This window comes from Choristoneura fumiferana, chromosome 19, assembly GCF_025370935.1.
Source record: "Choristoneura fumiferana chromosome 19, NRCan_CFum_1, whole genome shotgun sequence".
In the NCBI taxonomy this organism is placed as follows: domain Eukaryota; kingdom Metazoa; phylum Arthropoda; class Insecta; order Lepidoptera; family Tortricidae; genus Choristoneura; species Choristoneura fumiferana.
This window is the reverse complement of record NC_133490.1, coordinates 10464394-10477265: the sequence shown is the minus strand read 5'-3', so window position 1 is coordinate 10477265 and position 12872 is coordinate 10464394. Positions and strand designations below refer to the sequence as shown.

Below are 12872 nucleotides of genomic sequence, written 5' to 3'. Positions count from 1 at the left end.
GGTCGTACGCCGAAGTAGTTTGAAACAAGTTCGGCGACCGCATTAAGCGAACAACAAAGTGTAATTTCCGCTTTAGTCATACTTATTACTATAAAAATCACAATTATATTGTTCATGTCACAAATCGCGAGACCCAATCAAAGTGTGACTTAATTTATTGATGGTTCCAATAAAAATAAAAATTAAAATAAAAAGTCGTTTTTTTTTTAAATCTCGTATTAACGCATTCCACGAGAATGTCCCTTACTGTTCCCTTAATTTTCTCAGCCTCTTCAGAACTATTAGAAGGACGGCATTTCGTAAGTGTCATTCGTGGAATGCTCCTATTTCAAATCAATAGGTTTGTCACTAAAATTTTAGCCTTGATTTTTTTTTTAATATCAATATTGAGGCACGAGCTTTTTTTTTAAGTAGCGACGAGATGTCATTGAAGCACACTATAAGCTCGTAAGGAAGCATCTATTACATAAAGCTAGGTTATGGAAATGAGTTGGTAAGCAAATACCCACCGGACATCTCGGGTGATGGTGCAAGGGAGCGGTGGGCGTGCTTGGTGGTCCGGCACTGTCCGGCGTTCCGGGCCAACTGTCCGTACTCTGCGGGGAAAAATACTATTGAATGATGGCGAGAAAAATAATAATACTAAAGGCTGACCATAATTATAAAAAAACCTCGCCATATTGCGGAAAACCAATAGGACTAATTTCTTGTACTGGTACACTAATTTCAAATGCCATCTGTTATTTGCTGTCAAAGTTTAACGATGCGCGTGGTATTTTAAAGTGTTATTTAGTGTTTTTGTGGGTTAAAATACCGAATATTATCCATAGCCTTGGAAGGAAAATAATTCACTAAGGTCTATTCATCCTACCGTGTCTTATCATGTAAACAAACACTTCTCAAATACACTGTCAAACTTTTTTCTCGGATTACACAATAACCATCACTTAAAATGTTGTATACTTAAAGAAACTCACAAAGTATTGAAATCAACCAAGTAAACACTGAAAAACATCATTTCGAATAAGATTGCCTTCAATAATCGAAGGAACGAATGAATAACCTCAAAAATATCTGCCATTGCAATGTCTAGATCGTCTATGATCGTATTGATGGGAAACGACCACTTATGGATATGGATAAATGTGGCAATTAATACTTAATGTAGAGATTTCGGAAAATGCATTCATAATAATTACTCGGAATTGTTGTGGTTGATTTCAATATTTATTTCAGACGAAGAGGGACACGGACATTGCGTAGGTGTCTATGGTTACGCTAAACGTCATTTCATATTGAGTTAAATCTTAAAAAAGAAGAAAAAATAAAATCTTAAAAAAGAAGAAAAAACTTGGCTGTAATGGTGTTCAACCTTTGCCTTTTCCACTAGAGGAAATAATAATAAAATAAAAAGAGTTGAATCCAGAAATATCAATCGTTTCGCTACTTCGCTTGATGTCGTATGTTACGAGTGCTCTTTTTGTAATATTTCTGACGACTTGGCTTGCTTACGGATTTCTTTATGTTAATAGCAAAATAATCGGTTTTATGTATATTTTATCGACTTTTCCAATCACTAGTCGTTGTCTATTATCATCTGTGACGTCACGTTTGTTAACATGATAAGACACGGAAGGATGAATAGACTTTATGTATAAAAGTATTTGTCATAGAAAAAGTCTGAGAGAGACAATATTCCTTTAAATAACACCACCGACACCGTTGTCAATATGACTGGTAGGTATCGTATAGTAAGTGTAAACAATGTTGCAATATAAAACGTAGAAGTGCTGCCCTCGCGTCAGGTTTTTTATATTTCTGGTCAGCCTGGGCGGGCTACATCGCTAAAAGAACAGATAACTGGGGGAGAAAAGTTCCCAAGCGGGAACCATGAACAGGAAGACAAGACAAAGGGTTAGCAAGCCTCCCACTAGGTGAATTGACGACAGCGTGAGATTACGGGCAACTGGTGTACGCAAGTGGTTTTCAGCAATTAAACGTCTTCTGGCTGATGATGATGAGGAGTATGTCATTATTAGCGGGAGCGCCAAAATTCGTGTACTCTTCGCTAGTCCTACCGTAATTTTTATCCGAATCATCGTTTGTCATATTTTTTTTCCCACACCTTACATTTTTCTGAAATTTTTAAATGATTATCGGATAGAAAATTATAGCTTTTTTTACAACAATTCTGAACAATTATAGTGTAGTCCGTTTAGTACGACTTCGCATTTAACAGCCAACCGTTTTTAGCGACGTAAGTATAGCATGTCTTTGGTTTAAATATGAGCCACCATCAAAGCACATCTGTTCGTTTAGTACGGCGTCCGGTTAGGACGACGTAATATCACCGGTCCCTTGGGCGTCGTTATAACCGGATTCTACTGTAATGGATTCAGAGAGAAAAAGAGTTATGACAAACGATAATTCTGACAAACATTACATTCGGACTTTGAATAAGTATGCAAGCCGATATGTAGCCATTATTAGTAGATGTGACTGACCCTGGAGTCGTGGTCGAGCGCCGAGTGGTGGTAGTGGCGCCGCCACTGCGGCGACGTGGACGAGAACGCGGCGAAGAGCCCGGCCTCCTCGCCCGCCTCCGCCGCCTCGTCCGTGTCCGCCTCGCTGTGGTTGTAGCGGTCGCACCGGCCTGCGACAAACGCGTATTCATTTTGATGTAAACGAACAAACGGATCGCCCAATGGTAAGCGAATACGTAATACCAGAAGAGTCACAAGTGCATTGCCAGCCTTTTAGAAAAAATGAAAATACATTTATTTGACGCCATAAAAACATCACAATTCAGTCAATAGCTTCTCAATCAGTAGCTTGTGTTTTTCGGCCTTATGTTGTCTTACGTTGTGTTAATCATCATCATCATCATCATTATCCCAGCCTTTATACGTCCCAATGCTGGGCACAGGCCTCCTCTCAGAGCAAGAGGGCTTGGGCCATAGTTCCCACGCGGGCCAGTGCGGATTGGGAACTCACACGCACCATTGAATTGCTTCGCAGGTTTGTGCAGTTTCCTTACGATGTTTTCCTTCACCGCAAAGCTCGTGGTAAATTTCAAATGTAATTCCGCACATGAATTTCGAAAAACTCAGAGGTGCGAGCCGGGGTTTGAACCCACGACCCTCTGTTTGAGAGGCGATAGGTCAAACCACTAGGCCACCACGGCGTGTGGTGGCCTAGTGTGTGTTATATAATGTAACTAAATTTGGGATTAGTTGGTTAAATCTTTTCTTTTAAATTAAGCTTGACCGCCCAAGAGACAGGCTGCCTAGTTTGGGGGTCTCTGTTGATTCTTGTAACATCACGGTGTGCACGATTTCTGCATTGTAATTGTATTGTTACCTAATTACTTAGGGGCTGTTTCACCACCCATTGATTAGTGTAAGCTGACGGTTAAATGTGATGCCGTCTCCGTCAGTGAAGACTAATCAATGGATGGTGAAACAGCCCCTTAGAATTTTCCTTTTTTCATACAAATTAAATACTGCTATCAATGTACGCCATCCTAGACCCCAACTAACGTCGCATGTCATCCTACAAACATTAAGCATTTTGCTTTACATTTCTTCTTCGAATAAACTTAAGAGTGTAATAAAAATTAAAGAACTCATTATTTTTAAAAGTCGCTGAACTAATGTTGTTCAGTTTGAGGAGTAGGTATGATCTATGTTTTAATTATTTGCTCATATTACAGGCCCCACCCGGTATATACTGTGATGATGGTGATAGAAATTAGGTTTAACACTCACTGTCGAAGTAACTTGTGTCCTCGTCGTTTTCCAGTTGCGGTATGAACTCAGCTTTCCGTCGCAGCAGGTTGTTCCAGTCCAAACCGTAGAAGTACACATGCTCCTGTTAAAAATTACATAACATAGTTTAAATCTACAACGTTTTTTAGAAATATGGATGTCGACACGATTAAGAATAGTTTCAAGATATAACTTTAACTACAAAAAAAAGCTACAAAAGTGTTATATAAAAAAACGTAACGACTATTTTTAATCAACTTGAAAAAAATTGGAGTTCATCAAATCCTTTGATATTTTTATGATTTGTTTAAAAAACACACGCTTGATAGCTAATTATACACAACAAATATTGTAATCCTACTAATATTATAAACCGCTGAACCGAATTAAATAAAATTCGGTACACAGATAGTTTCGAGTCCCGAGGAAAGACATAGGATAGTTTTAATCCAGGATAATCTCATATTTCCCGTGGGAGTTAAACGAATTCTACGCGGAAAGAATCGCGGGTAACGGCTAGTTATCCATAGTAATATTATAAATACGAAAGTTGTGTGTGTGTTTGTATGTTTGTCCGTCTGTCACGTCGAAACGGAGCGACGGATCGGCTTGATTTTAAGCATAGAGATAGTTTATGGGCCAGAGAGTGAGAGTGACATAGACTACTTTTTATCGCGAAAAAATGCACAGTTCCCGTGGGAACAGCGCGCGACTACCGAAGTCGTGAGCAAAAACTAGTAACTAAAATAAACATGAGCGCGTCGCTAATCAATATGTAGGGGACAAAATATACCCGTGGAAAGCCGGGGCGTGTCGCTAGTACTGTTATAAAAACTCGCCTTGACTTGATGCGTGCCGCCCGTGCCCAACCGGTCCCTGGGGTTCCGCGCCAGCAGCTCGGTGATGATCGCCCGCGCCTCCACCGCTATCGGAAAATCCTCCTCCGAGGGCCACTCGATGTCATCTACGAACACTTTGCTTAATACACAAAAACGTAGGGTAACTGGCACAGCACAAAGTTTTTCTTAAAGTCGCCAATAACTGGCGCCCAGGCCAATCACTCTCTCCGTTGCCCTAGTCAACTTTGTTGAGTACAATCAAATGAACAACTCTAAAAAATACACCACGAAATTATTACGTCGATATAACAGGTTTCGGATCGAATCGCTTTCAAGGGCCGAAAATAAAATAAATAATAAAAATAAATATCATAGGACACTTGACACCAATCGACTTAGTCCCAAACTAAGCAAAGCTTGTACTATGGATACTAGAAAACGGATAAACATGCTTATATAGATAAAGACATACTTAAATACATATTAAACATCCAAGACCCGAGAACAAACATTCGTATTATTCATACAAACATCCGCCCCGGCCGGGGATCGAACCCGAGACCTCAGGCTTCGTAGCTATAACAGCGTTAAACGTAGGTAACCTCATTTGACTACACATACAGCGTCAGCTCTAGCCCTTGATCAAGGTAGAGCGAGATAGTCTACACCCCTTCAGCGCCTCTCGAAAGGCAACATCATAATTTTATTTGGACTACAAACTGCAAAATGGCGCCCATTGCCATCTGACGCCTCGAGCGACTGCTCCTTTTGCTCTACCCCAGGGCCAGCGCTGCTCAAATAAGTATTTTTGATTTTGAATAGATAGGTACAGTCAGCGACAAAGATATGAATACAGCTAACGTGCAAAAAATATGTATGCACGACCTTAATGTTCAGGCAATAAAGTCCTGCATACATATTTTTGGCGCTTCAAACGTATGTATATTTTTGTTGCTGACAGTACGTCCGCTTGTGCAATAAACTAGTCTATCATATATCATAGAAATAAGGCTTTTGATGAAGTTATTTTTTCGCAATAGTTGAACTTTTGGACCATGTTTTGCGTAAAATCACTTTACCAGTTTCTCATACCGGCACGTTTCTCATTTGCTTCCCCTTCCTGGTTTCATCAAGTCTCACCATTGACTGTGTGAGCGAACAGCTCCTCAGGAGTGTCTCCGAAGAAGGGCACGCAGCCCACCAGGAACTCGTACAGGATGATGCCCATCGACCACCAGTCCACCGGTTTGCCGTAACCCTGGACAGAAATAGCATCACTATCAAACCTGGAAGTGTTTACTTCCCGATTTTCATATCCATTTTTGCGACTATGAATGCCCCTTGGTTGGTGATAAAAAGATTCGCACAGCAATACAAATAACTGTCTCGAGAGCACATTGAAGAAAGAAAGAAAGAAAAAATATATTTTTCACTTCTCATGCTCGTAAAGTTGGTGTTTACGCTGGATCTAGGCGACATAAAATGACTTTTTATGCACTAGTGCATAAAATAAAATCTTCGTCTAAGACCAAGGTAATTAGGTGTCAACAGCCACAAACAAAGAAGTTTCTTTATATTTTTTTAATACATTTATTATTTATATAAAACTAAAAATCAATCAAATCAATCAAAATAAATCACTAAAACTAAAAAAAATATAATTATATAGTAATGCATGAAAAATAAAATTTACGTAGTGAGTGAACAATTGTTTTCACTGTTGCTATTTCGTTTCCTCGCCCTCGAAGTGAAAAGCAGAGTGTAAAACTCGAGCATTAAATCCATTTTCCCCTCGATGTGTCTATCCACCCTCGCCGTACGGGCTCGGGTGGCTATATGAAAGTCTTGGGTAAAATGGCTCGTTTTATGCTCTTGTTGTACAATCTACTATATTCACAACACAAGAGTTAAAGAATTTCGTGGTGTGCCGATGCTTGGTTGGTGCATCTGGTGGTGTACATACAACGGTGTATATGCACCAACTTGAGCATCGGGTGAAGTATATATACAACGTAGTGTATATACACCGACCCGAGCATCGGACAGTGTATACATATACAGCATAGTGTAAATTGACCAACCCGAACATCGGCTCAGGCTTGCCCGCGAGAGTTGAGGCTCTTTATAGAACTATCAGAAATTGTATTATCCATAGTTATCTCACCTGTCGGAGTATGACCTCCGGCGCGATGTACTCGGGAGTGCCGCAGACTTGTTTATCAGAAAACTGCCGCGCCTCCCTGTCCGCATACTCTTCGTATAAATTCGTAGCCACTAAAAGAAACATGAATGCACTGTCATTGAAAATAAGGTATCGTAACAACCAGAGATTGGACAGGGATATTCTTTATGTCATTATTGTCATCTCTTCTAAATGGCTACACTCTTGGCAGAGTGGTCGTTGGTCGTTTTGAACATGAAACTACCGTGACTCACTCATATTAAACGATATTGTAACGGATAACTCACGTCTTAAATCGAGTTTAGCTCGACATATGCTCGAGCAGAGCGGCGGCGCGTAGTTCGCGGGTCGCGGCAGCCGAGTCGCGTGCTCCTATGAAGAAGGACTACGAAATAGCCCGAAACATGTCGAGCTAAACTTGATTTAAGACGTGAGTTATCCGTTACGATATAATTTAATACGGTCGTTGGTCGGATGAGAATCAGTAGCGCAACTTCAGACTTTCTTGGGAAAATGGTTTGGTGGCTTTCCCTTGCCTTCCACGCCGCAGTGCCCGGGTTCGTAGTTGAGTTGGCAATAGAGAGCGCAGCTGCCCACTCTCAAAACACGACTGGGGCACGAGTGGGTTAGACAGCGGTACTGTTAACGAACGTACAAACTGAAACATGGATGCACAGAAAAAACCCTGAAAAAGAGACCAGCGCTGGGAATCGAACCGAGGTCCTCAGCATTCCGTGCTAAACCCCTACACCACCACTGGACCAGTCCAGTCCAGTGCTGCCTTTTTTTTCAGGGTCTTTTCTGTGCATCCATATTTCAGTTTGGATTTTCGTTGGATTTAAATACAAAAAGACTGCAAAAAAAAAACAATCTTAGCGGTACAGTTGCCTACCCTGCTGCTGGGTGGGGGGTGAGCGTGGGTGCAGCTGCTAGCGCTGCTTAACCTCACTGCACGCCAAAGCCCACGGAAAGAGATAGATCCGGCCTATTCTAACCGAGCATAGCCCGGTCTAATACCATGGAGCCATGTGTAGGTACTAATATGGATATACCCTAAACTTAAAACAAAAAAAAAACTTACTGATTAACTATTCTAGAACGTATTATTTTATGCGAGTGATAGATGCGAAAGCCGTGGTGGCCGAGTGGTTTGACCTGCCTCTCAAGCAGAGGATCGTGGGTTCAAACCCCGGCACGCACCTCTGAGTTTTTCGAAATTCATGTGCGGAATCTGGGGTGATGATGATGATGATGATAGATGCGAACCACTATGCTGGTACGAATTAGCTTAATATGATTGTTGGAAAAGTCGTCAGAGGCTTTTGTACTTACACGACATGAGACCCATCTTGCTGAGACCGAAATCAGTCAGTTTAATATGCCCGGTAGCGGTGATCAGTAAGCTGTAACAAATGAGAAAGGATTACAAAACCGAATCGGATGACTAAATGAAATAGTAAAAGTATTGGGTAGTTTCCCAGGTAAAAAACAAAATATATATTTATATGTCTGTCAGTTAGATTATGAGGAAATATTGGACGCGTATTTTTTTATTTTAAATTTACGTTTTAATAATTTTGTCGACAACTTCATAAAACCCAGGTTAGGTTAGAGTTGCGTCAAGGCGCGTCAGGTACGCGGAATAGGAGCTCCGCGAAGTCGAATTTGAGCCAAAGAATTTTAGACCACTTGACTTAGACCAGTTGCTTCTTATACCACTTTCTACATAGACCAGTTGCTTTTTAGACCACTTGCTACTTAGACTAGTTGCTTCTTAGACTAGTTTCTACTTAGACCAGTTGCTTCTTAGACCACTTGCTACTTAGACCAGTTGCTACTTAGACCAGTTGCTACTTAGACCAGTTGCTACTTAGACCAGTTGCTACTTAGACCAGTTGCTACTTAGACCAGTTGCTTCTTAGACCAGTTTCTACTTAGACCAGTTGCTTCTTATACCACTTGCTACTTAGACCAGTTGCTACTTAGACCAGTTGCTACTTAGACCAGGTGCTACTTAGACCAGTTGCTACTTAGACCAGTTGCTTCTTAGACCAGTTGCTTCTTAGACCATTTACTACTTCGACCAGTTACTCCTGTACTTAAACCAGCTGCTTTTTAGACGAAATTATACTAACCCGAAGGAGATAGGATAGTTCTTAATCCCGAAAAACTAGTGCCCGCAGGATAGCGCTAAACGTATCAATCGGCACACCTTTCGCCTTACTCGTGGCTCGTAGGTAGGTAGGCTGCCACTCACTTGTCCGGCTTCAGGTCGCGATGCACGACGCCATAAGAGTGCAGGTACTCGACGGCGAGCACGGCCTCCGCAAAGTAGTGCCGCGCCATGTCGGGCGGCAGCGGCCCGGCGCGCAGCAGAGTCGCGCAGTCGCCGCCCTCCACGAACTCGAGGATCAGGCACAGGTGACGTTTGGTCTCGAACGAGCAGTACATCGTTACCTGCATGGAAAATAAATACAAGATTTTACAACGAGACCATAAAACGAGCCGTTTTACCCGAGACGTTCATGTAGCTACTCGAGCCAATACGGCAAGGGTGGACAGACACGTCGAGGGGAAAATGCTCGAGTTTTACACTATGCTTTTCACTTCGATTGCGAGGAAATGAAATAACAATAGTGGAAACAATTGTAAGCTTACTACTATGTTTCTTTTATTTTTCATGCTTAATTTGCTATAATATACATTATTTAGTTTGTTGATTAATTAATATAAAATACGAATTATTAAAAAATATATCTATACAAACTTTTTTGTTGGCGATAGCTCCAAAAAATTTAATTGAATTGCAGTCTCTTTTCAGATGCAATAAACAAATAAATTATCAAATTACCCGCACTTATCAATAAGCCAACCGCGCCGCCGCACAAGGGCGTTGCCAGCCGATGCTATGCGATGCGATGCTAAGCGCAAAAAGCGCACGCGTCTGTCGCTAGCGCACCGATGACTTATGTTATGGCACCATTAGCGACGGAGTTCTTGATAATAGTTCAACAAAACTTACCACGAAGGGATTGTCAGCAAAACTGAGAATGTCTCTCTCAGCAAACGCTTGTTCAACTTGATTTCGGAGTATCAAGTTGTTTTTGCTGATCTTTTTCATAGCGTACCTGCAATACAAATTAATTGTAAATCACAAATATGCATTGATATTATGGCTCGCCTGTGTGAAATCTATTTAAGGAGATAAAGAACGAAGTTTACACGCTTAATGCAGGCGTATTTTGAGTATCTTGGCTTGGCAGATTTGTTAGTGGCGTCGTGTGAATATTATCGTTAGGCAACTTGAAGAGTAAAAAACCGCGAGTTCGGAGTGTCTTCGGATGGAACATTACAAACTAGTCAACACTGAAAACCCGATTAGAATCGAGTAGTTACCACGCTACTGATCTGATCGTAAATGTTAATAAACGAACGCCTGTGGTGTCTACCATCGATAGACGATCCATCGATTGGTGTAGTAGAAAATTGCCGGTCGTCGTTAGCCAATCTATTCTACCATCGAAGGTCGATTGATGTGGTTTAGTTCAGGAAATATGAATTGGTATCTTGTTTATGTACTAAATAAAGCTTACAGATGGTCAATTCATACTTCCTGGACTATAAAACCCTTTAACCCATTACCCAATGGTCGGCAACAGGCGGTCAAGTGTCTAACCCAAGACCGTTAATGTCACTTTTCATACTAATTTACCTACTGAGCTACTTATTTTGTATAGTGTATAAGTTACTTATTTATATTAAAAAAAAATATGGACTTTGATAAAATTATAAACAGCATTCTCGGAGCCTACAATTGCCGACCCCTGCTAACCAAACAGCCCTCACCTCTGCCTCGTCTGCTTGTGTTTGACGAGGTACACGGCCCCGTAGGCCCCGTTGGAGATGAGCTTTATGACCTGGTAGTCATTCTCCGAAGGCGGGGCGCCCCCGCTGCCCGGCGCGCCCGGCGGGGACTGTCGCCCGCGCGTCCTGCAATACATGCCAAAACGTGTCTCACTTTCACCATTATCTGCTAAGAGCCGGTTATTTAGGTGACAGATAGGTATTTGTATAATGATGGCTGTCTATGTTTATTTTGTTCGAATAACCACCGACGACCTCTATACGTTATGAACTCTATAAGTCAGGTTCGTTTTATAACAATCCTGTACAATAGACGGATTCAGACAAAAAAAAGAGTTATGACAAACATTAGGGCCTTTCAAAAACAAATTCAAAAACATTTATTTGTAAAAGATCTTAAAATAAGTTTAGCACATGTATTCAGCATGCAAGCAAGCGTACAAATATATAGTTTTAGGTCACTAAAAATCTAGTACACCGCTTTGCATTACATTGCGAGGCCGTAAAGCCAACGAGTTTGTAGTTGTCAATCGAGCGCCGCAATGTAATGCAACTTGCACGATTTCTCTTGCAAGTCTAAACTCGGCTTTACATTATGGCTTTCAACAGTTATGCGAGCCGATATAGACCTGACATATGCTGAGTAACAGGTAATTTTGTATGTAGAGTGGGCAAAATTTTGTGCCGCTGAGTATTGCTTAAGAGGATCGCTGGCTGCGGATGGATGCGAGGGGCTGAAGACAGAGTATCGTGGCGCGCCATGGGAGAGGCCTATGTCCAGCAGTGGACTGCTGTAGGCCGATGATGATGATGATGATGAGTATAGTAGCAAGTAAACAGCTCACTTGGAGGGCGAGGCGTTCTGCGGCGGCTGCGGCGGCGGCGGCGGCGCGTGCAGCTCCGCCAGAGGGTCCCGCGAGAGACCCAGCTTGTGGATTATGTACTTCGGTATTTCGGACGTCATGCCCTGAAACGTAAAGTATCAAAGGTTGAGGATTGACCGAGGTTACGAGATATTTCTGGTCTAGGTAATGCCACCAGAGTTGAAGTCACGCAAACAAGAGATCATGTCGTGTGATCATTCACTTCAACTCTCATGATGCTACCTATACAGTCAAACCATCTGAATCATGTGCCAGGGTGGACCTTTGTGCTACTAATGTAATGTTGGCACCCCATACTTTTGTCAAGGAAATCATAGTGAAATCGATTATTATCAGGGATCGTAAAATGCGAGCAAAATCGATTGAAATGACGTATGATAATATCACAGTTGTGGGATCTAGCCCTATGATGACTTTAAATAAAACTTGTGGATGACATAACGTCACTACTTTGAAAAAATCTCGTATCTAAAATCAATATGTCAACAAAATTGAACCTTGACATAATGTTCATAAAGTTTGCAGTTTGCAGGTGGTAGGACCTTGTGCAAGGTCCGCCCCGATTGCTACCACCATCTTGCTCGCTAATCCTGCACTGTTGTGTTTCGGCGTGGAGAGTAAGACAGCCGGTGAAATTACTGGCACTAGAGGTATCCCGTCTTAGGCATCTAGGTTGGCAACGCATCTGCAATACCCCTGGTGTTGCAGATGTTTATAGGCGGTGGTGATCTCTTACCATCAGGTGACCCACTTGCTCGTTTGCTATCCAGTCGAATAATAAAAAAAGTTCACTCAGAAAAAGTATCTATTTTGAGGTACGAGTTTTTTTTAAGTAGTGACGATAGGTAGACCGTGCTCGAGCCGAGTCAAGAGAGGGGCGCGGGCGTCGCGCGCTGGTGTTGCCATTCGCACCGTAGAGATGGGCTGCGTAGCATAGAAACAACTTTAGCACTTCAATGAATTAAGCACGCATTTGACGAACATTTTATTATTAAAAAGATTTCACCCTGGTACATGAATCAATTTATTCGACTGTACAAGTGCTCAGGGGGTGCAGATAGGATGGAACTCCAAGCTAACAGCAGTACCTGCAAATGCCTCGCGTGCCCCTCGGCAGCCTCGAGCAGCCTGTAGAACCGCTCGGGATCGAACTCGAGGCACTCCAGCAGGCGGGCGGGCCGCGCCATCGCTAAGATCAGCCGCGTCACCAGCGGCGCCACCTGTGCCCCCGCCTCCGTCGACTTCTCGCGAGTCTGCAAGTAAAAGAATACAGATTGGATGCGTTTCTTTAAAAAAATACCAACAGTGTGTAGGTTTTGCCACAGTAGCAGTATTC

At 42.1% G+C, this 12872-nt stretch overlaps 1 protein-coding gene across 4 annotated transcripts in view; it reads right to left on the bottom strand.

Annotated features, from left to right (window-relative positions):
- Positions 1–12872, bottom strand: part of dop (microtubule-associated serine/threonine (MAST) protein kinase dop) — a 138692-nt gene that overhangs the window by 18058 nt on the left and 107762 nt on the right. For all 4 annotated transcript variants that reach the window (XM_074102891.1, XM_074102893.1, XM_074102892.1 and 1 more), the window contains 12 exons: positions 12625–12789; positions 11498–11619; positions 10635–10778; positions 9811–9916; positions 9046–9245; positions 8121–8191; positions 6771–6880; positions 5747–5864; positions 4607–4731; positions 3768–3870; positions 2505–2653; positions 510–596 (listed from right to left, as the gene is read on the bottom strand). In XM_074102891.1, the coding sequence (XP_073958992.1) occupies positions 510–596; positions 2505–2653; positions 3768–3870; positions 4607–4731; positions 5747–5864; positions 6771–6880; positions 8121–8191; positions 9046–9245; positions 9811–9916; positions 10635–10778; positions 11498–11619; positions 12625–12789 (1500 nt within the window). The remainder of the gene's footprint in view (positions 1–509; positions 597–2504; positions 2654–3767; positions 3871–4606; positions 4732–5746; positions 5865–6770; positions 6881–8120; positions 8192–9045; positions 9246–9810; positions 9917–10634; positions 10779–11497; positions 11620–12624; positions 12790–12872) is intronic.